General features: G+C 42.7%; 1 protein-coding gene across 50 annotated transcripts in view; it reads left to right on the top strand.

Annotated features, from left to right (window-relative positions):
* CELF2 (CUGBP Elav-like family member 2) overlaps positions 1-21719 on the top strand; it is a 354164-nt gene that overhangs the window by 276878 nt on the left and 55567 nt on the right. For 25 of the 50 annotated variants that reach the window (XM_068908455.1, XM_068907414.1, XM_068909757.1 and 22 more), the window contains 3 exons: positions 3199-3247; positions 10727-10861; positions 21613-21692. In XM_068908455.1, the coding sequence (XP_068764556.1) occupies positions 3199-3247; positions 10727-10861; positions 21613-21692 (264 nt within the window). Of the gene's footprint in view, positions 1-3198; positions 3248-10726; positions 10862-19723; positions 19754-21612; positions 21693-21719 lie in introns of all 50 variants that reach the window. The other 25 variants (XM_068907720.1, XM_068908321.1, XM_068909155.1 and 22 more) reach the window with 2 other exon arrangements.

Below are 21719 nucleotides of genomic sequence, written 5' to 3' on the forward strand. Positions count from 1 at the left end.
TCTCTGATGAAGTTATATGTGCATACAGAGCGGGGGAAAAAAATTTAGCTGGTCAGTGATGAGTGTAGGCCTGGGCCTGGGCCTGCTGCTGCCCTCACCGTTTCGCTCGCGGGTCCACGCTCAGCGTAGTGTCGCCACGTAGAAGTTATTTACTGCCGTTACTTCCCTTCCTCCTCCCTACTTGTTAATTGCAAAAGCGCGTCCGTAAATGCTGTGTTTTTAGAAGCAAAGCTTTCTTCAAGCCGCGGACGAAAACGTTTCCTGCGGGTTTTTTTTTCTTTTTTTCTTTTTTTTTTTCTGGATGACAACGTGACATCCTGAGAAATCACTTACCTTGAGATCCGTAAGTGTGCGGCGTTGTGATGTATAGCCACAATAACAGCTTTCTGATAAGACACAAAATCCTTCATTTCAGTAGATGACATGATTCTAGTGGGTGGCATCTAATTTGAAACAGGTTTATATCATCTATAATCTTTTGGAGGGCCTGGGAAAGCACAGATCTTTTATTATTTTATAGCCTACAGTTATACAAGCAAGATATAAAACGCACAGATTATTTTGCGTTTTGCTCGTTGTAAAGGGAAAGGATAGTAACTACTTTGCCTTTGTGTCTGCCCCTTTAATTTTCTTATTCGCTGCGCTCTTCTTCGCGATTCATCCTATTTTTTTTTTTACACCTACTCTTAAATATTTTATGGGTAGAGAGCTTATAATATGTATTGTCACGGCAGTTGTCTCTAGAGGTCAGCAATGAGTTTAATAATGAGATGCGAACCAGTGACTTTGTAAAACCCATTTCAGGTTATATATGGCATGTTTTATTGAATCCAGTGTTAAAGGTTGTTAACGTATCAATTGGTGATGGTCAGGGTTAAACAAGCTTCAACATGAGCCCTCTCATGTTAGGGAACTGACAGTAACGTATTTTTTCCGCCGCTTTGCCCAAGCCATGTTTGTGTATTGCATCCATTTTGCCATGGGTATGCTGTGATTTAAACTCTCCAGGCCTGATCTGAATCTTTCATTAGTTTTGCACCAATGTAATTCTGTTAAATGCAGTGGAATTGCTCCCAATTTATGCTTGCTAGCAAGAAGAGAAGTCTACATCAGGTCTGGATTTGGTCTGATCTTTCTACAGATGCCTGTTCCCAAATTTGCCATGGACTGAGAAGCGATGTTTCCAGTGGTCCTAGGAAATTATCCTACATCCTTCTGGACCTCTACTATCGGGAGACGTGTCTCCTCATGTCTGCCTCAGATTTTCTTTAGCCGCTGCTCTTAGCTGCACCCGCTTGCAGGCATCTAGACAACACCTTTGGAGCGCACCTTTCAGGCGCTCCAGAGAGCCGCCAGTGCCTGCAGCGTGCTTATTGGAGCAGGCTGCACCTTTTTTCCTCTTTCACTTTTTTGCTCGCTGGCTGGACATGCTGCATGACATTCCCATGAATTTAAAGTCTCCTGCAGTGCCCAGTGTATTGTTGATGCCAGATAAATGTTAAGGACTAGTTAAAGAAGATGGAGTACAATATAAGTTCCCTTTTTGCTATAAATTAGATCGAATAAGAGTGGTGGCAGAAAAGTGCAGGGCTATTAAAGTCCATTTGGGAAACAAATGATTCAAAGAGAACTGAATTGTTAAAACTGAAGCAAATTTATGCATCCTGGTGACTACATCCACCTTTGTGGCTCTGCCTTTTCCTTAGAGCACAGTGGGGAGTTTTGAGGCAGTACAAGGAATGCATTGATTTGTAGGGCCGGGGAGCACTCTGAATTTTGAGTAAATCTTTTGGGAAGATTCACAGCAATATTTTATATTGGCTAAAGAATCTAGCAAATATGTCCCTGGAGGTTATGCGACTCCACCAAAACCAATGCAAATGTGATTGTTTGTGGCTCTGGAAGCACGTTTGATATGCGCATGTGGGTGTTATCTCCTGCTCAGCTGATTTTGTTTTCCAAAGCTGTTTGGCATAATAGTCCTTTATAAAAAATGGAATTGATTCTGACAATTTTAGGCAATACTCAGCTTTGGTGCACTGGAAGACAATGCAAAAGCAGTAAGAGCGGAGACTTTCCCACTTGCCTATGTGAACTGGGGAGGGTTTGATGAAAAAGGAAAAGTTGGTGGCCCCACTGCTGCAATAATTAGGTTTGTGCAGACAAATTCCTGCATTTCTGCAGAGCTCTACTGAAGAAAATAAGGCGGAGCATTTTTTGAAAGCATGGACATGACTTCTGAAGGCTTTTGAGAAGCTATAACAAATTTCCCCTGAATCCATGGCAGTGGATGTACACCTGGCTATAATCAAAGGAGGGAAGTCCAGTGGAAGTGCCATGCACTCTGATCAGAGAGTTTATTAACTGTTGTGGTGTTGCTGCTCCTGAAACAACAGAAAACTCTTTTGGTGAAGGTTGAGTTGGAGCAGTAAATAATAAAAGGAGTGGGAATAACCTGTGGTAGCGAAAGGCAAGGGCACATCATATCAAGTGTGTGAAGGAAGGATGCCGTGTGATGTACAGCACCGGACAGTACAGGTTTCTCTTGCAGTAAGAGGGGGCATGAGGGAGGAACAGGTTGAAAAAGAAAAGGTATTAGGAGTTTTTATGGAAAACAGAGCTGTTTGTGTTGTGGTGGAAGCTTTATGAGCGAATGTATAAGGTTTTCTACAATGACGGCGAGGTACTAAGCAGTTATAGGAAGCACAAGTCTCTTCCTCTCCAGTACTGAAAGAATCAGCACATGGTTTTTTAATTACAAGCAAAGTTCATTTGTCAAACTAAACTCCTCTGAGTGTGTTTCAAATGCTTGCTAGGTCTTAAATTACTTGAAAATTCCATCTTGGTTTTGGCAGCCGTTGAACTCAAGAAAAAAGTTGGTAAAACAGAAAGCAAGCATGCCATAAAATAATGAGGGCTGTAACTTTAGTGGTCTTCTGAAACTAGATACAGCAAATTAAAGTTTTATATGAGTCCTGTGGGCCCAGTGATCTATTTTTTTTAATCTTCCTGGTTGTAAAATGCTTCTTTACCATTTTATTTTTTCTTAAAAGCCTATAATATAGTGCTATTTTGAATTTATATCATTTGAGCATGTTTAATACTGATCGTGTATCCTTTTAGCCCCTCATTAGAAACATGATTCTTGCTTTTCATGACTATCCAACCTGCCTCACTGTTTCTCATTTTTATTTTTAGATGCATCATCCTATTCAGATGAAACCTGCAGATAGCGAAAAGTCCAATGGTATGTGTTTAACTTATTTTTATTTACTTGTGACTCTCTTTTTACAAAAACATGCAAATCATTGTGAGAGTTTATGCTTTACTCCTTGTGTGGTGAAAACTATATGAGGAGGTTTCTCTACAGCTGACAGGTCTGGAGAGATGTTGACCTGCTCTGAACTCCAATTTATCTTCATCTTTAAAGAAGGAAGGAAATGTTCTGAAAGCCATTCTTGCCTCGTGCCTGCTGTATGTCATGGCCTACCTTGTTACATGTGTCTTCCACGTCTTCTGCTGGCAGTTAGGTGACCCAGGAGCACCTGATATTGATAAGATAGAGATGAAATTTTAATGGTGAGACGAAAAAAAAAGAAAAGAAAAGCAAGCATTCCTGTGTTAACAAACTGTGTAAGCACCTGATGGGTCCTTAAACATTTGCCTAAACTTCCTTTTCTATAGAATGATGGCATTCTGAATCTCAGCCAAATTTAGACTTTAATCATATGCTTAATTCTGAACTGGGAAACCCACCTTGCATCTCGCGGTATATTTATTCCTCTCAACCATTCTAAAATGAATGCTATAATGACAGTAATATCCATTCAGAATACTAGGTTACTGCCTAAGTGAATGTATATGACATGCAAAATAGACAGCACGTTAAGTCTATTAAACATGCCAGGTTTGTATATTCAAGGAAATAAGATAATCGGATGGTAACGCAGCCTGGCTGTGTGTGATTCTTTAAAAATATATACATGTGTATATTTTTCCTCTTGATTTGTTCCTGTAATTTTCTAAAATGTATGTTAAAGATATCATCTCCCTTCTTAGATTGCAAGAGCTTCTTTTTCCCATAAGGCCCACATAATCAGAGCTGGTTCCTCCAACAGGCATCTTTGCACCTCATTAATTAGTAATCAGGGCAGAAGCCGTGCACTTAGAGATCTACTTACCTGCAAATGTAAATTATGATTGGGCTCTAAATCTCTCCGCAAGGCTTTTTTAAGGCTTCTTTTTTGCTAATTGTAGTGCATCCCATTTTCAGGCTTCTCCAAGGATTATGAAGTGTAGGAAGAAAGTAAAACTTTGCATTGTGCTAGGTTTCCTATTAGGACAGCTTTGAAAACAAAACTGGACACGAGCATGGCAGATTTGAGCCATCACCCATTTGGAAGGGAGCATTGTGCTCTGTCTTTCGCATTATCCAAGAGCAGAGTTTTAGCAGCGGTTTGTTGCCTTTCTTTGAATGCTCAGAAAAGAGACCAAGGCATCTGCGTGAGCAGGAGGTCAGAACTTGTCAGACTTGTCATACCCCACCGTGGTGAGTGAGAGCTTCGCTATTTGAATCAAAATTTCACCCCCTCATTTTTACTGTGCTTGCAATGGGCAAAGTTTTCCCTTAGGTACAGGAACACCAGCCAGGACCCTCTGAGCTAATTCTAGCCTGTATGGATCCTTCTTCTAAGGAAAAAAATTCACCTTAAGTTCCTGGCAAATTAGAAGCATTACAGACAACGGAGCAAAATAGACTCTGAATGAATTACTTGTTCATTGCCTGAAGTTTTTCTTCCTAAAGAAGATTGAACGTATTGCCAAAGCACTATGGGGAGTTGTCCAACTCCTGTTCCTGCTCTGCAAGTAGAACGTGCTTAGAAAGCAGGGTAGATGAGCTCCTCACTGCTCTTAGATTGGGCGTAGCTACATGGTAGTGCTGTCTGCACCGTGGGGATACTCTTAATCTTCTGAGTATCCTCTTACCCCTGACCTCGGAGTGAGAATCACAGGGATTGGGTTTTGCAAGGGAGGGGTTGACTTTCTTTGTATTTTGGGGGTTGAAAGATCAAAGGTTGCAATTGTCGCATTAGACACCTGCTTCAGTCTCCTGGCAAGTGCATGCTCTTCTTGTAGACATGCTGTGGGTGACAGGGTGTAGGAAGCACCTCCATGTGGGAGGTGATAGTTTGCAAGCAGCTTGGCGAACCAAAAAAGAAGGAACAGCAGCCCGGGGGAGTGCTTGGCACATGTTTCCTATATGCTGCAGGCTATCCATCTGAGGGGGTGTGTTATCTGTGCCAATAGCAAATGTCAGGAAGAAAGCATACCCCTTCAGCAAGATTGATAAGCTGCAAGGGGAAGAGAAAGAAGGCATGTCAGGGCGTCTTGGTTTTCACGATCCATGGTGTTCGAGCTTTTGGGGAATGCTTGAAACCCTTTGATTTCTGAGTAATTGGAAGAGACCCCTACATTTTACAGGTGAAGTAGTGTTTCTAAAGTTTCAAAGAGGATAAAGAAATTCTCTCAGTCAAAATTTCCAAGCAACTTGTGGAAAGTAATGTGAGAGAGAGTGGGCATTCATTGCCATTCTTCTGAGCTTTCACACGTCTGTGCAAAGCTTGAGAGACCTCTTCAGGTTCCCTTCAGGAGAGTTCTCCGTATTCATCTTACAGAGATTTTTCAAAGAACGGTGTTTGCTGTATGACAATACCGAAAATCCTACCAAGTTGGGCGAACCAGTTTTACAGTTGTTTGCCCATTTCTAGAATTCAGATCCAAATATGTGTGAAGGGTTTATAATTTTGTGACTCTCTTCCTAAAACACTTCACTTGCTACCAATTTCCCAATTGTGGTACCAAAATACAACCGGAGAAGATTCGCCTCTCCCCATATTAAGTCTCTTGCAAGAGGATTTGAATCAGCACCCGAGCTCAGGAGCGCTACCATGAAATGCTTCTCCTTCCCCATCATTGTTCTTGTCTTTAGATTTATAAGTCTCTTCTAAGCCTGTCCCTTAGCGCAAAAGACCAGACTTGCCTCATGGAAATTGGGAGAAGGATGTGGAAAGACACTTCCTGCACATGCTTGATGAAGTGCCCTGGCGCTTCCGCAGTATTTGGACTTTACTAGCAACATGAAGACCTGTTTTCTTCTGGTTAGGAACTGGTTGACTGATAGGTCTAGGCAATCATCTCCATGCCTTTTCTCTCCACGGGAGAGGAAATGGAGAACAATAGCTCATGTCTCTGAGTCATCTCTCCTTTCGCACAGATGAACCAAAGTTTAATCTCTTCCACTGAGCTTTTAGCCGCTAGAGTTGATGGAGAAAGATTTGCCTTTAGGTCTAATTTTGTCTATTTGTCTACCCTGGAGGATTCTTAAAAGGCTTTTAATGTAGACAAATGTAGCATCCTTGAAAGAGTTTCAGATGATGAGGTTTATAGTACGTCCTGTTCTGATCACCCGTTAAATATAGTCCTGACCACCTTTATATTGCTAGTCAGCTAGTTTAACCAATTTACAAAGTTTCAGTTAAGGAATACCTGCCAGAAAAGCATGGCGTGAAGGCTGTGAAGACTCCACCATTGCTAGTTTGCTCTCCAGTGTTAACCACTTGAAGTATTTGGCTGTTTGAGAATATTTATCCTTTTTCAAAAAATATGAGTACCTGCACTCTAATACAGAAAACAATGTAAATGCATGCTTGACTTTAGGTAGTCAGCAGCCGCATGCTGCAGTTCAGTAAATACTTAAATTTTTCTGGATCAGGATTTGAATACTGTCAATACTTTCAGGCACATATCCTGAGGACAGTACACTCTTAAATGGATCAAAGCACCAACGCTTTAGGGAAAATGATGAAATTCTCCATTAAAAAGGGGGTGGGGGGGGATGGGGGAGAGCTATGTGGTCTTATCATTTATTTTTATTTATTTTATCAGTGAAAACTTGAAGAAATAATTTTGAAATTCTAAGTGGCACGACTTTGCTGATTTGGAGGGAGTAATTAAATGCCATATGTTAGCACTAACACATAGAAAAGTTGATAATTAATGCAGGCAGCTCTGGATCCAGGTGTGACTTTGACGGATTGTATGCGAGGGTTTTTCACAGGCTTGCAGATAGGGATGAAAAGTCTGTTTTCCCCCCTTCCTTCCTGGATGAAAAAATGAATAAATAACCATTTATACATAATTAACCATTTCTTGATTGGCTCAAAAGAGAAGGCAACTTCTAGAGGGGAAATGTGCTCTTTAACTGACTGGAGCTGTCAAAATATATAATAAAGGAATATTCCTGTGCTTTTTTTCAGGGCAGAATTTTGAGGGTTTAGAATGAGAGAAAAGTGAAGTTTGTCAAATCTTAAGGGGGATTCCCATGATTATTGTAAGGTTCAGCTCTTCTGTCGCATACTGATAGTAATTGCTACTCCCTTATTCTCATGGATTAGCACGACTGACCTAGTAAACTGAGAAACTGGGGGGTGTGCTTATGAGAAATGCTCATTACTGATGCAAAGCTAAAAAATAAGACCCTCAGGACTGTAGTTTGCAAGTTGGGTACAGCGCTGTCAGAAGGTAAGAGACTCCAGTGTGAAAGGAGACCTAAAGCAGAGGTTGAGTTCATCTCACCCACCTTTAGGTGGCTAAAGTGTAGTTATGTCTCTTCAAGCCAGATGCCTAGACGTCCTCGCTAGGCAGGGGAGAGCTGTCAGTCTGCCTGATGAAATTGCGAGAACAGTTCATCGCATTGTAAAATAGATATCTGCAATTAGTTACACAAGGTTCTCGCACCGTGAACACCTGCCTTCAGGCAAAATATTTTCACCCCAAATCCAGTAGGTTTAGTCCTGGCTGTGTCACACCAAACTGTGCCTGGGCAGCAGAGTTGACCTACATTTGCAATATGCAAAGGGGAAGTACATTAACCTCTAAATAAATTTGACCCGTACTTCTTGCAGTCTGTTATCTATTTAATTCTCACACCATTCCTGCAAGGCACATAAGAATCCTTTTTGGAAAGAAAGGGCAGAAGTGGGTGACCAAAAATGCAGAAGCAAATTTAGATAACCAGTCTCACACAGGTAAAAATGCATTCCTTTCTCTGCACAAAAATATATAGTTGAATATTATTTCAGCCTAATAATATCAGATGTTATGTCAGACAGAGTGAAAACATGTCATTTTGATCCTGACTATTGTCCCTTTAAATATTTTTTATGCTGGGCCTCTAGCCAAAATAGAATAGCAATTTTCTTAAGCTTCAGCAATGATCAGCGCTGACAAATGGCGCTGAATGCCGAGCACGTCACCATATCAATATGTTTTCTGTACTCAGAGCATCCTTTGTGAAATCTGCATTTCTATGATGTACAGTACACGGGAGCTGGATGTTTAATTTACTATAAAATCACCCCGAAGCTGAAAACCTGCAAATCATGTTAGTTAAATGGCGTGTTTATAGGTTTGCTAGCAAAACTGAAGGAGGCCGGTGGGGAGTTAGTCGTCTACTCTTCTTCGGGAAATTAAAGCAAAGCCTTCACGTTCGTCTTTGAGGGCGGGCAGAGACGTGCTGGGGGCCGTCGACGCTCTGCTTCTGCTTGCTTGGCGGATGAGGATCCTTGCATCAGTGCCAAGTCTCTTGTTTCTTTTGAATTTCCACCTGACTTCCTTTGCTTAGTGTCTTTCTCCAGGACCATAGCATGTGGCCCGTGCTGAGTGGACAGGCTGGCCAGGGACCTTCCTTGAAGGGATTATTACTCAAGGCAGTACAGGTATTTTAAGCAGCCAAGTGGCAGGCATCGTCTCGCCTGCAAACACGAGCGCCGCGAGCAAGCGTGGCCTTCCCCCTCCGCCTTGCCCAGAGGCCCCGCTGCTGGTTCTGCCTGTGCCTGTGGGCACCACGACCTAGGTCACCGCCCATAAAATAATTATTAGAAATGCCAGGGCCAATTAAATATTACAAATGAGGTGTAACATTTCATGAAAATATGTTTAAAATATGTATATATATTTAGCCCAACTGGGAGGTCTTATAGACCCGTCTGTACATAATTGGCTTAGCCCATGTTTTCATCATTGGTTAACCCTTTCTGAAGGGTTAACCTGTATGTGGGACCTCAGTATAAAGTGGGAATGCAAATGTTGAGACTTGGGGAATGTCTGCCAAGAAAAGCTGCTGCTTCTGCTGGGTGTTAAATTCACACCAGTTTTCTTGCAAGCTTGTAGAGTGAGAAGCTGAGATTCCAGGGGCTGGTCTGTGTTTTGGAGTCTGAAAAACGCATGGTCTTGGCACTCACTTGTATAAAAGCTACAAATACTTTTTTAACTCAGCAATTCGGAGGAAAAATTACTTCCAGCACCTCTCTTGTGATCAATAAACATGAACCTCTTCTTCTTTATTGTTGAAATTATTAAATGTCGTTAAAGTGCTGAAGTGTAACACAAATAAAATCCTACGAAAATAAATGCAGTTTCTTCCTTCTCAGCTGCAATTTATTCCATTTGACAAACTCGGTGCTAATACAAGGAGAGTGGGCTGGGGAGCAAGGGAAGAGTCATTATTATTTTTTGTTAGCCCCAAAATGAAAATACTTCATTACAAAAATAATTTGCACAATAATAGAAATAAATAAGCATACTGCAGACTCTCTAGAGTAAAGCTTTCCTTCTCTCTTTGCTTCCCCACCAGCTCTGACAGCCTGCTCATTAACAGTGAATTGGATTTATATGCCATTTCAAGAGAAGAAGAAAGCACTAGTGTACATACTGTATAATAAGCGCTTAGGTTTTCAGTTCAATATAGATGGGATGGCGAGTTAACGGGTTTTTTTTAAGTCCTTCCCGGCTGAGTTAGGTTTTGATGAGCTATTTCTTTCTTGACAAAGAGTCCACAGTTTGGGACTCGTAACTTTGATTAAGAGAAGGACTGTGTGCATGCTGCTACAGCAGCCCAGCTTTGCCTGGCGTTGGTGACAGCACAGGCAGGAAGTATTCCACCAGGAATTCAGGTGCAAGCGGCTTTTCCGTGCTTCTTGCAAACTCCGCATCGCTACGCAGCAAAGGCGGGGGCTGGCGGAGAGCGTTCTGCAGCCCCCTCGGTTTCGGCGCTGCCCTGCCACGTGCCGCGTGTCCTCTCGCAGGAGACAGGGCGGCGGCGGTAGGAGGAGAGCAGGAAGATCTAACGCAGCCTTTTCCTGGAGCAGTCGCTCTGCCTTTTCGAGCGCCGTGCGTTAAGTTGGTCGAAACTGAAAGCAGGGATAGGAGCCTCTCTCGCAAAACGTTTCTCGGGAATATTTTTCATTCGCTCGTAGCGTGGCGTGCGCGATCCCCGCTTCCCCCTCGCCCCGTCACAATTTCCTTCGTACCTGAAGGAATTTATGTGCCTGGAAATCTGTGCAAGGGCGTCCTTGCTCGCTAACGGAGGACGGCTTGCGCTTAGAAGCTGCCGTGGGGAGGCACACGCCGCGTGGCTAAGGCAGCCCATTAATACGTGATATAAGCAGCAACCACCACTGAAGAAAGGGAGCGAGATAAAGAAAAATGGGAGATTTGGGGGCGGGGGGAAGGGAGGTTGTAAGCCCGAAGTGTTTGCCTGAGGACTTGTCTGCAGTCACAGAGGCCGCCTCACATGACTGGAGCCCGGTTTGATGTGGTAATGAAGCATTGATCACAGGCGAAAAGATGAAATGGCCTTTGCTCATTCATTATTTTTATCTTCTAGCGGTGGAAGACAGAAAATTGTTCATAGGAATGGTTTCGAAGAAGTGTAATGAGAACGATATCAGGGTGATGTTTTCTCCGTTCGGCCAGATAGAGGAATGCCGAATCCTCCGGGGACCTGACGGGCTGAGCAGAGGTGAGTGTGCCGCCTCTGCCGTCCCCTTCCTTAAGTGCTAGTGGGGAGCTATATGTCACGGCCAGGGTAGGCAGAGCCGCTGGCTGCAGCCGGAGGTGAGGCTGTAGCGTGTCCCACGTGACGCAGGTATCCACGTGAACTTGTCACAGGGACCGAGATTGTCACCTTTTTATTTCCAGTGTCAGGCAGGTCTCGGCGCCAACATATTAACGTGTGTCCTCGCGCTGGTTGTCAGCTGGGGAAGTTCCCTTGCACCCTGCACAAACACCGCCGGTTTTCTCCTCTCGCAAAACCAAAGATCCCTCAAGGATCCCCTGACCCCATCTCTGCTTTGGACCGTAAGGCCAAGAGAGAAAGGACTGTAAATGACTGGTTGAGGGCATGCAGGGGCATGGGAACTGGCCCACGTCATAGCGCTGTCTCCTCGAATGCTGCATTTTGTATAACCATGTGCAAAACATAGGTCTGCTGTAACTCAGGAGCCAAGAGGCTAGCTGAAACTGAGAGCTTCGCCTGGACCAAACTTTTTAAAAAGAGCTTTTACAGCCCGTGCCTATATCACAACCCCAAACCCAGGGCAGAGGTATCAGCAGCGCTGCAGAGAGCCGTCACGTGGCTGACCCGACCTTTGGAAATGAAGTGCAGCACAGACTTCGACAGCTGGTGATCCTTTTTGAGTACAAAAGTGCCTTTTGGGGGAAAGGCCCTCTGAAAAAGCATGCTGGAAAGGAAAATAAATGGATATTGATGACCTAGGCTGCATATTAACTCCATGGTATACAGACCTGAAATTACTCTCAGAGCGCGAACCTTTTCACAAACTCAGTGCCACGTGGTGCTGAGGGGAAAAGCGAATCATGGTAGTCCCATCTGTCAGCGGGGAAAGATGCCATGATATTAGCCACTGTCATTTAATGATACAAGGAGTAAAGTAATTTTAAGTGTGGAGCTGTGAAGAACATCACTTCTGTTTCTATAGCAATACTTCTATCCATAAAAATACATAGAAATCACAGTTTATGCATTTTATTACATTTTCAAAATGCACAGAAAAAGCTAACAGTGCCCATTTTGCCTCTATATATATACATATGATATATATGTGTGTATATATGTAACCTCTGAATCTCCTTGTTTCCTGTAGGCTCTGGAATCTGCGGTATTTTGTGCAGCAATTTCTGCATAACGTTGAGAAGTTATGTTTTTTTGTTTGCGTGCTGCCCAGGCTGTGCAGAATGCCTAGAAATTTCAACAGGGGAAGCTGCATGTATTATTATGTTTCGTGGAGCTCGTTGAAAACAGTTACTCTACCACTTCTGAATATTAAGCACTCGTTGAAAAGATATGCTAACAAGAAATAGGAAGCCCCGAGAAAATTCTGCACTTGCATTTATGCATGCTCAGACTGTAATCCCACCAGTTTTGGGGCTGGGAGGCAGCAGTCCCTTTGGACAAGGGGAGCCTCAGGGTCATGACTTTTGCCTTGGGGAAGGCTAGGGAGAAGGTCTGAAGTCGATCTCTGCAGCTGAGTAATGAATATTTCACTGGTGGAGTGGAGGGCTGTTGTTATCTGTCTAGACCTATGTTGAGGCAGAACAAATATTTCTGATTTGTAGTGATTTCACTTGCAAGTGCACAGAGCACAGAGCAGAAAGGGTGATGGAAGTCACAGGCGGAAATGGTGCTAAATAACCACTGAAATAGCAAGATTTGGGCATCAGATGTTTTAAGCCTCAAAAGAAGTAATTGGTGCACCGGCATCACCCAGCAAAGAAATGGATCTTTTCTGGGAGCCTTAGCAATCCCACTGCATACTTACTTTTATTCCCTAGACAAGGCTATCCTGCAAGCATAGAAAAAGGTAATTTTGAAATCCAGTAGGGTAAGAGGGTGGGATAGTTTAGTTCTGCAGTAAATAGCAATCTCACAATAGTCAGAAGCTGAGATTTTTAAGCCACATCACACACATCCCAGGCAGAGCAGTGCCATCTGCCTGACGGCAGAGTCTCAGGTTAACGTGCTGCTCTTTCCCGCTAGAGGCCGAAGATCTCGGTCTAGGTAGGTCATGCTCCGGTAGCCTTAGCAGAGCCGCATTCTCGCTGCCACTCGGGTTTATTTTGGTCCCAATCACGACTGATACTCCATCATGCCCTCATGCATCATGCCTTGTTAAGCTCGAATTGCTTTCTACACACCCGTGTTCACACCTGAAAATGAGTTCAGCTGTGCCAGCCAGGTTTTCAGGCAGATGTTTATCAGCTTCACAAAACCACCGCACCATGAGAGGAGGCAAAGTGCTGGGAAAATGGTCGGTATCACAGAGTTGAAATGAAAAACGCTAAGGGAGATTTGCAGTGGCGGGATCCTGGCTGAAAAAGCACAGGGTCAAAAGCTGTTTCATGAAAGCAAGAAGGGGAATGCATACAGTTAAATTGGTGTAACAAGTGCCGACACTTAGTGGATTTTAATTCACGGTACTGTTTCCAAGATGCTACTTCCCTCTGCCACAAACAGTGTGTGTTTTCGCAGCACCCCTCCGGATGTGCTTCCCTCCTGGACACAGAAGGGGCAATGAAAAATAGGCACTTTGTTAGGAAAACACTGTCCTCACGATGCCAGAGCCTCCAGGAACTCACAGTGCTCCCAGCAGCGCGATGGAAATATGGTCCAATAAACTCCATTTGGCATCGCTTTCCAATTGCATAACATGGCATCTCCCAAGAAAAGAGCTTGAGAAATTTAGTCATTGCTGTTTGTGCCAACTTTGGAGCTTTGTAAAAGGATTCGGGGAAAAAAATCTTTAATACCAGCAGATAGTTGCAAGCTCCTGGTTACTCTGCTTGATAAGACAATTTTGGCTTATGCTGCTGTTTTTTCTTAATAAAGAACAAAAGCGCTCAGTTAACTTTTCGACCATGTCTCCACTGCAACAGCGACTGTGCTGCTAGTACAGGAACGGGCTACTGCAAATCCGTAGGCTGGATCTCGGGTTGCAACGTACCACGTGGCTCCAACAGCAAGGAAGAAATCCCTCCCTGCGGCAGCAAGGGAAAATGTAACGCTCGGGGATGAGCATGATATAAGGGCTAAGATAAAGAGAGAGAGGGAGAGAGGCTGAACGGGTTGTTTCTATTGTAGTTTCTAGCCAGGAGTCGACAGAACTTTATTAAAGTCGCGCCCGTTGCCATCACTACTGATAACAGACCGTCAGCGTTTCCCCTCCAAATTCCTATTGTCAGCTGTTTGAAACGCATCTCTACAACCAGACTAAGATAAAATAGTGATAGAAAGACTAAAAGTAATCAGGCAAAGTCCCAGCGATGAAGTAGTCCATTTTAAACAAATTTTGAATTTTTCCTTAAGTCATTTTTTTCCCGCTGTTGTTTGCTCCTGCATCTAAGATATGATTGTTGTTTATATCTGCAACTGGTTATATTTTGGCCAGCTGCAAGAAACAGGCAGTAACCAAAGGCATTACCCTCTGAAGGCTCTGAGACAGTTCCTGTGAGTAATTCTCAACTGTGAAAAACATTCAGAAATAAAAATACCCTGTTGGCTATAGAGATAAAGAAGCCGAAGACTCAACAGACATAGAGGCTGGCCTTCACTTTCGCAGGGTTCATGGGCCTATCTAAAGCAGCTTGCCACAGCCTGTACTAAATTCATTATTCAAAGCGAAGGATTCAGCCTGCAGGGTTGTTTAATCCAGCACTTTTTCATAAGAGCTAAGTATGCTTTACAAAAATTCATGATTGTGATATCATGGGCTAAGCTTCATTATCATGAAAAAGCAGAAGTGAACTGCCTCAGATGATTAAGATTTTTTTAAATCACGTATTGTGAACGGCTTAAGGAAACTTTCGGACCTCCTGACTCCTCACGCTGCGTAACGTCTGCAGGAGCGCAGATGCGAATGCAGACAGCCGTGGGATGATAGCTAGAGCATGCAAAAATAGCCAGAAACACCCACGTTTCATTTGCAGCTGTGCCACTGATGTGCTGGGTGACCGTAGGTGAGTTGATCTCTCATCAGCTCTCCATTATATTGTTCCTTAAAGTAAAGACAGCGGTGGTCCTCTAGCTTTGCAAAATGCTTTTTCTTTTTTTTAGATCAGTGGATCAATATCTCTGCATCGCTCTAGGAATTATTATCGTCCATAATGATGTTATTAAAAAAACCCTCTTATCACAGGAGCACCACACAGCAAATTATGCTGCTGTATTGCTAAATGCAGATTTATATAACAGGTATCAGGAGGAAGTCAACTGGATTAAATAGCATGCACTGAAAAACCTTCTAATTGCATGTACAGACACTTGGATCTACCATGAACATTGTAGAAAAGTTCCAAATGCATATTCCGACATCTTCTAGACTCCTATTTGTCTGACTTTTTAACAAAACATCACTAAGCACGTGGGACAAGTGAACATTTCTGTAGACACCAATTACAGAGAATTTTGTTGTTCATTTGTTTTAAGAGCAGTTTAGAAATGACAGAGAGAGTTACAGCGTGGTCAGGCAATTGGATTGATAAAATTCATGACAATTGCATTGATAAAATTCATAGCTTTTGAGATTTGAGGGGGTTTCTTGATAAAAAAGTAAAAGAAAAATAATATTTGCATCATAATTAATTGCAGCGAGGGATAAGTGAGTAGATTTTATGCCTGCTTGTTTTTTCTCATGGATATTTACTGCTCCTTCAATGAGCTGAAGTGCCAAGCATGGGAACAGCCTGGATTAGTGGCCACCCTCTCACTTCTGTATCCTTAAGTGCTGGGAAATGAGTGCTGCGGCAGTGCAACATTTTCAGTTTCCCTACAGAAGCATCTCAGTGCCTTCTTTCTCTTGCTGTAGTGTGGCAACCTTAAAATTTTTCCAAACGTTGTAGCACGTTTAATTTTGGTTTTGCCTCTGCTGAAACTTTTTAAAGGCTGGAAGACAGAGGAAAATTTAAGATAGGAAAGAGAGCAAATTAAAGCCTTAGGAGAGAAGTATGCCTGGACTTTGCTCAGGCCATCAAGTTTGAAGTCAAAACAAGAAATTACGGGGGAAAAAAGTCTAAATGAAAAGATATTCTTTTGAAAATTGCTTTTTAAAGTGGGCATATTTTCATTATTAATAAAAGCAATTTGGAGGCGTTTCCTATTATTAACACTCTCACACAAGCTGGTACTGTGGAGAGACAGAACAACCACATCCAAGCGATCAGCGTCTCTGCTGGCCTTTTGCCGGTAACTCTAAGTCTCAGATTTCCATTACTACATCTTCTCAGCCATGCCTCCCCACAGGGAGGTTCAAAATGAAATAATTTGGAAGAGTTTTTATTTCAGTAAGAGCATCATCAGGGCACTATTAACGAGTGTGGTCTTTGGTATCAGTTTGATTCAGGTTTTGTGCAAATTCCAGTTACCGAGGGCTGTGTTTTACAGAGGCATTAATTGACTGCCCAATTATAAACGCTTTAAGGGGAACCGTGAACTTCGGCGAATTTAAAACGTAGAATTTCTCATCTGGTCAACAGTCAGGAGAAGTCAGTAAAGCCAAAGGGGTAAGGCATGTTTAACAGCATGCCTGTTGTTACCTTTATGTGCCTGATATGCATAAACTGAAGGGCTTCACTGTGACTTCTTGAAGAGACTTTGGGCTGAGTTGTTGCACTTGTTCGCAGACCTACCGTTATCTGTCTTAAGCAGGACCGAACGCCTGTCCAGTAACAATTTGCTCTCTTAATCCGTAGCTGAAATGTGTGTGAACCACTCCGAGAGATTTTTGTGTGATCCCTGAAATAGGAGGCTGGCTCCTAGGGTGGTCCTTCCTCCAGCTGGTGCTCCGTTACTGACGTGGTGCAGCCCATCAGAACGCACTAAAGAAAAGGCAAAGTCTGTTTTGCAGTCTCAGCTAGAAAGAGCTTAACACCTCTAGAACTTTTTCATCACTTCTGAATTTCCATGACTTTTTGTTTGAGCCACAGTTTTTCCTTACGTAGAGGCTTTCATGTCAGAGGATCCCAAAATACTTCTTGTAGGAGTCGTGGTGGCTTTTCCCAGTTGTTTCTTCCCAGGAAGCCAAGAAGAGTCTCGTCTACAGTGAACTAGGACTTAGTGGTACAGCCGTAACACCATGAACTACACAGCCATAGCACAGGGCCCTAGGATCGCTTGGATGACAGTGAAAAGCTCGTCTTGAGCTTTCTTTTGTGTCAGAGGGATCACTGTATATATATATTTATATATGTATATTTTAATTGATTACATCTGCCTTTATTTCCTCTCTAGAACTTTTAAAGATGTATTTTTTAAACTTCCACTCTTAACTCTAGGCCTAGGGTTTTTTTGTTTTTTTTTTTTTTGGCGTAGGTATGGAATCAGCCCTTACCTTGAGGCCTCCATACTTAAAAATGTTCTACCTTACTTGCAGCTCACAAGTTTTGATGTTATGCTATCCGGTCCGTGAACTGCTGGCTGAACACTTCAAAATAGTCTCTGAAAGCCCGAGATGACAAGAACTGAGTGAAGCGGGAGTTGAAACACGGCAGTGCTGAGCATTTTTAAATATTCCAGATAACCCAGTCGCTCAAGCAGTAAGCCCTAGGATTGGGACAGCGTGGTTCCAGGAGGAAGCTTTTATAATTTTGCAGGCCGTCTCAAAATTCTCTTTCGGTTCTGGGGCAAGAAAGGCAAACCCTGGCAGTTTAGAGCTCCTCATCGATTACAAATGTAATTGATGTGTTACCAAATCTCCTCTGCGACAGAGCTCTGTGCCTCCCTCGATTCGGCCCATAGGAGGAAATTACTTTGCGAAACCCTTCACTGGTCCATCATTTATCCGTTCGAGCAGGTCAGAAGGCAGCCTTCAAGAAATAACGAGAGCTCTCACCCCTCCTTCCACCCTCTGCTCTTGTTTCTCCGGGTGCTCCCTGACATTCTGGAACCAGAGGTGATAAATAACTGCAAGGTGACTTGCAGGTTGGCCATATTTACAAAGGGATTTTTTTTCCCCGAGGTTAGGTAGCTAGTGATATAAAAAGAAGTCATTTCGAGGTGTTAGCTGCAGGAACATCCCCCTCTCTAGGTTTTTTTCTCCATAGCTCCTGACCGTAAGAAGGGAGTAATTGAAGTATCCAGACTGGATATGGTAGAGCAGGAATAGTTGGCTTTTAGCAGTTGTGCTGGAAGAGCCCGTGGCAGTGCGATTGCTGCAGCTTTTCCTGTGACGAGGTAAGAGGCCGTGGAAATCTTTCTTGTTTCCTTGCACCACGAGGCATGAAATCTGATTAGTCTTGTCCTGTTATAATTGTGATTAACGGCCCTAAAGCTGCCACTGTGTTCCCCAAAGGCCACCTGTATCCATGAGATACCGGGAGTGCGACTGTACTGAAAAGGGAATTTTTTTCCCCATCCCATCAGAAACAGCTACGGCAAGAGTACGGGATGGTTCGGGGCGGGCAGAGCTGATCTGGCTTAAACAGGGAGTGAAATCCTGGGTGCGTAGACACTGATTTCCAGTTAACTTCAAGGTGCCCAAGGAATCACTGAAGTGTACATGTTCCCCATACAGAAAATGATAGGCGCTGCCACTGTATGGAGAGTAAAAGCATCTGTAAACAGCTTTTCTGAATACCTAAACCATACATGCAAGTTAGAAGGTTAAGTGAGCTGAATCCTATTATATAGATTTATCTCCTCTTTAGCATGACAGTCTTATGTAGAAGGAAAGGATCCCATGTTTCACACATATTAAAATATATGTGCGTCCAGAATACCTAATGAGTTTTGCGCGTGAGTGTCCAGGTTTGATAACTGTAAAGATAACCCTTGCACGTGGGTATGTTCAGCATTTCAGTCTGGAACAATGTCTAGAAAGATGGTCAAATTAGCTAGCATCTGATTGGGGTGCTTGGTGGTAACAGCTGAAGGCGTAGATTATCAAATAATTTAGAAATGAAGGTGAGTGCTAAATTTTTAGTATGATCATTTGGGCAAATTGGGTATTCACTGTGCACATGGCCAACGTCCATCAGTAGGAAATGGCCAGCAGCTTGGAGGTAACACGGGGACCCAACCTTGTAGCCCCTGCCTGGCAAGCCGTAATTAAAATGCAATCCTCTCTTCTCTGTGAAAGGCTCCAAATGTTCCTATTTTAGTAGCATACTGTCATTCCTCTGGCATTCCCATTTCCCAGAGAGCAAATTTCCTTTAAATAGGTAGCTCGCTATATGGCCCTTTGGAGGGAATGGCAGTAATGGAAAGGGGAATCCAAGCAACTGAATTTGGGTTGAGGAACGAGGAGGGAAGTTTTACCATTGCCTCGAAGGACAGAAGGCCACAACAGCTGAGCACTGTGGTTAAAAAAGAGAAAAAGCACAAGGGAGGGAAGAGTGAGTCTGCTTCCTCTTGAGTACAGCTTGCTTTCTCTGCTGATTCACATTTCTTTTGAGACCTGCTAATTGCAACATCTCTCAGTACGTTACTTACTGCAGTACTGCTGGGTAGAAATTGTGATAAATGCATAAACTGTGTCTTATTGATTTTTGTTGACATTTTACATGCTTCTTATGCATTCTTAACCTCCATTCAGTAACTGTCACTACGGTACACGCGCCTGGGTAATGAGAGCAAAAGAAGTGAATGAAGCAGTTTCTTGACCGTTATGAGCAGCATTATCCAAGGCTCTGTATGGGGCTTCTTCCCCCTTCCCCTGGTATATCTCTTATTTGTGCTCATCCCCCTTTAGAGTTGCAAGACGAGAAATGAAAACCTTCAGTGTTATGTCCTCTGTTAATAATAATAAGTGAAATGTGTTTTAAGAGAGATTACTTTGAGACTGATGGTAAACTTGGGCCTCTTTAATTTTAGTGCACAGCAGCAATGTGGAATCTAGCCGAGGTACTGTGGCTTATTTACCATTCTCCTACACATTTTGTCTAGAATGCCTTTATAGAAAGCTGTTCGTTACATCATTTTCTTTGACAAAAAATTTGTCTCTGAATAACAGTAGCAGCAACACGTAGCGTGTCTAAACGGTAGTAAGACATCAGCAGTTGTTATGTTATCTGAGAAATGTGTGAAGTGTCACGACACTGCCGTGAAGTTTGCATTAAAAAAATTCTGACTTCCAGTTTTATAATGCTGACCTACCAGTCAGAGATATATCAACCAGCTTAGGTTCCCTTGTATCAAGGGCCTTTACCTTAAGAAGAAAAATACCGCATGATGCAAAAATGCATTGACTTTATTTTCATGACTAGATGTAGTGCTTTTGGGTAATGATCAGGCATTGCTTTCTCTTACTGTTGTTTGATTAAAATGTGAATACAGTCTTGACTTGATAATCTTACCAGGTACACACGGAGCAAAAAAATGAAAAGATATTTTATGCCTCAAATTGATTTACAGAAACCAAACAATCTGTTGCTTGTTGGATTGCAAAATGGTTTGTTTTGCCCATTGGCCACAGGGGCAATAATATTGCATTTTTTATGCCAGAATGTAGCTTTCATGCATTAGCTCTAAAATGACAATATGCTTTAGCCTCTCAGTGCTTAGATTTGCTTCATTTGGAAATCTTTTAAGTAGTAATAATAATAATGTTTTGAGGAAATTGAGTGGAACACTAAATTATTCTCTGAAACCTAAGTTCAAACTGTGCAAGGCTAAGGGAGCTGAAAATCAATGCACTTTTAAAGTCATTAGAGATCACAAGTGAAATAAGTCTGTGTTGCTTTAGCTAAGCTTTTAGTGTGCCATGGTATTATTACAAAATCAGCCCGAATCTGCATTAATTTCACAGTCTTTTTCTTTAAGATGCCCAAGGGTGCATGAAGAATAAAATGTAAATTTTCAGAAGGCAGTGTTTTTATGAGTCGAAAGGGCAGTGAATCACGCACTAAAAAAGTTGACCTGTGCCGTGCCCAGTGTAGGTATGACTGACGATAGTAAAAGAGTGGAAGAATAGCCCGGGCGTTAGCCTGCTGGCTTTTTTTATGATTTAAAAGGCTGAGGAGGGAGAAAAGTGACTTCTCAGTTATGCAGCACACAGCTTGAGAAGTGTTAAAGTTGATGGCAGCTTTCATAGATCAAAGAGTTATCCATGCGCCCAGGACTCAGAGAAGCAAAAAGCCGAAAGATTTTTATTTTGAATATGTTACTTTCTTGAATGTTGAGAGTCCACCTATGTTACTGAATTTTGTCTGAGTCTTTTCGCAGTTAGTTGCAGGGTACGCAGTGGAGTTTTCCTCGTCCTTATTTGTGTGGCTGCTCTTGGTGCATCACTGAGAGTGCAATAAGTGACATTAGGACTTCTTCTTAAATTCTCAGTTCAGTTACCAGTGATGCCAGTCATTTATTTGTTGCCTGCCCACAAGACCTGGCAAGCAACTATTAATGCATGGCCTGAAGAGATTAAACTGTGCAATCCAGACTTTGCATAAAAGACTTATTTCTTTCAAACCCTGTGGCTAAAGAACAAAAACCTAAAAAAAAAAAAAAGAACAAATTAAAGAGAAAGAAACAACCCTTTCTCCTCACCCATCCCCACCTAATTTTTTTTTTTCTTCCATCTATGGTCAGATTAGCAAGTCAGCACTGTCGATAAATAAACTAGAGAAGTTGTTTATTTTTATGTACTACTGAGAACAGTGTCGTCTTGTGGCCGTTCTCGTAGACTGTGTTGGTTTAACAAGCGTCCAACCCTTTTGTCTTGTTGTTTTTTGTCTTTCCTGCTCCCTGTCCCCTTGTTCCCACAGGCTGTGCGTTTGTCACATTTTCTACAAGGGCAATGGCACAGAATGCAATCAAAGCCATGCACCAGTCTCAGACCATGGAGGTACAGTACTGTATCATTTGCCCTTTC

This window comes from Struthio camelus, chromosome 1, assembly GCF_040807025.1.
Source record: "Struthio camelus isolate bStrCam1 chromosome 1, bStrCam1.hap1, whole genome shotgun sequence".
NCBI classification, from domain to species: domain Eukaryota; kingdom Metazoa; phylum Chordata; class Aves; order Struthioniformes; family Struthionidae; genus Struthio; species Struthio camelus.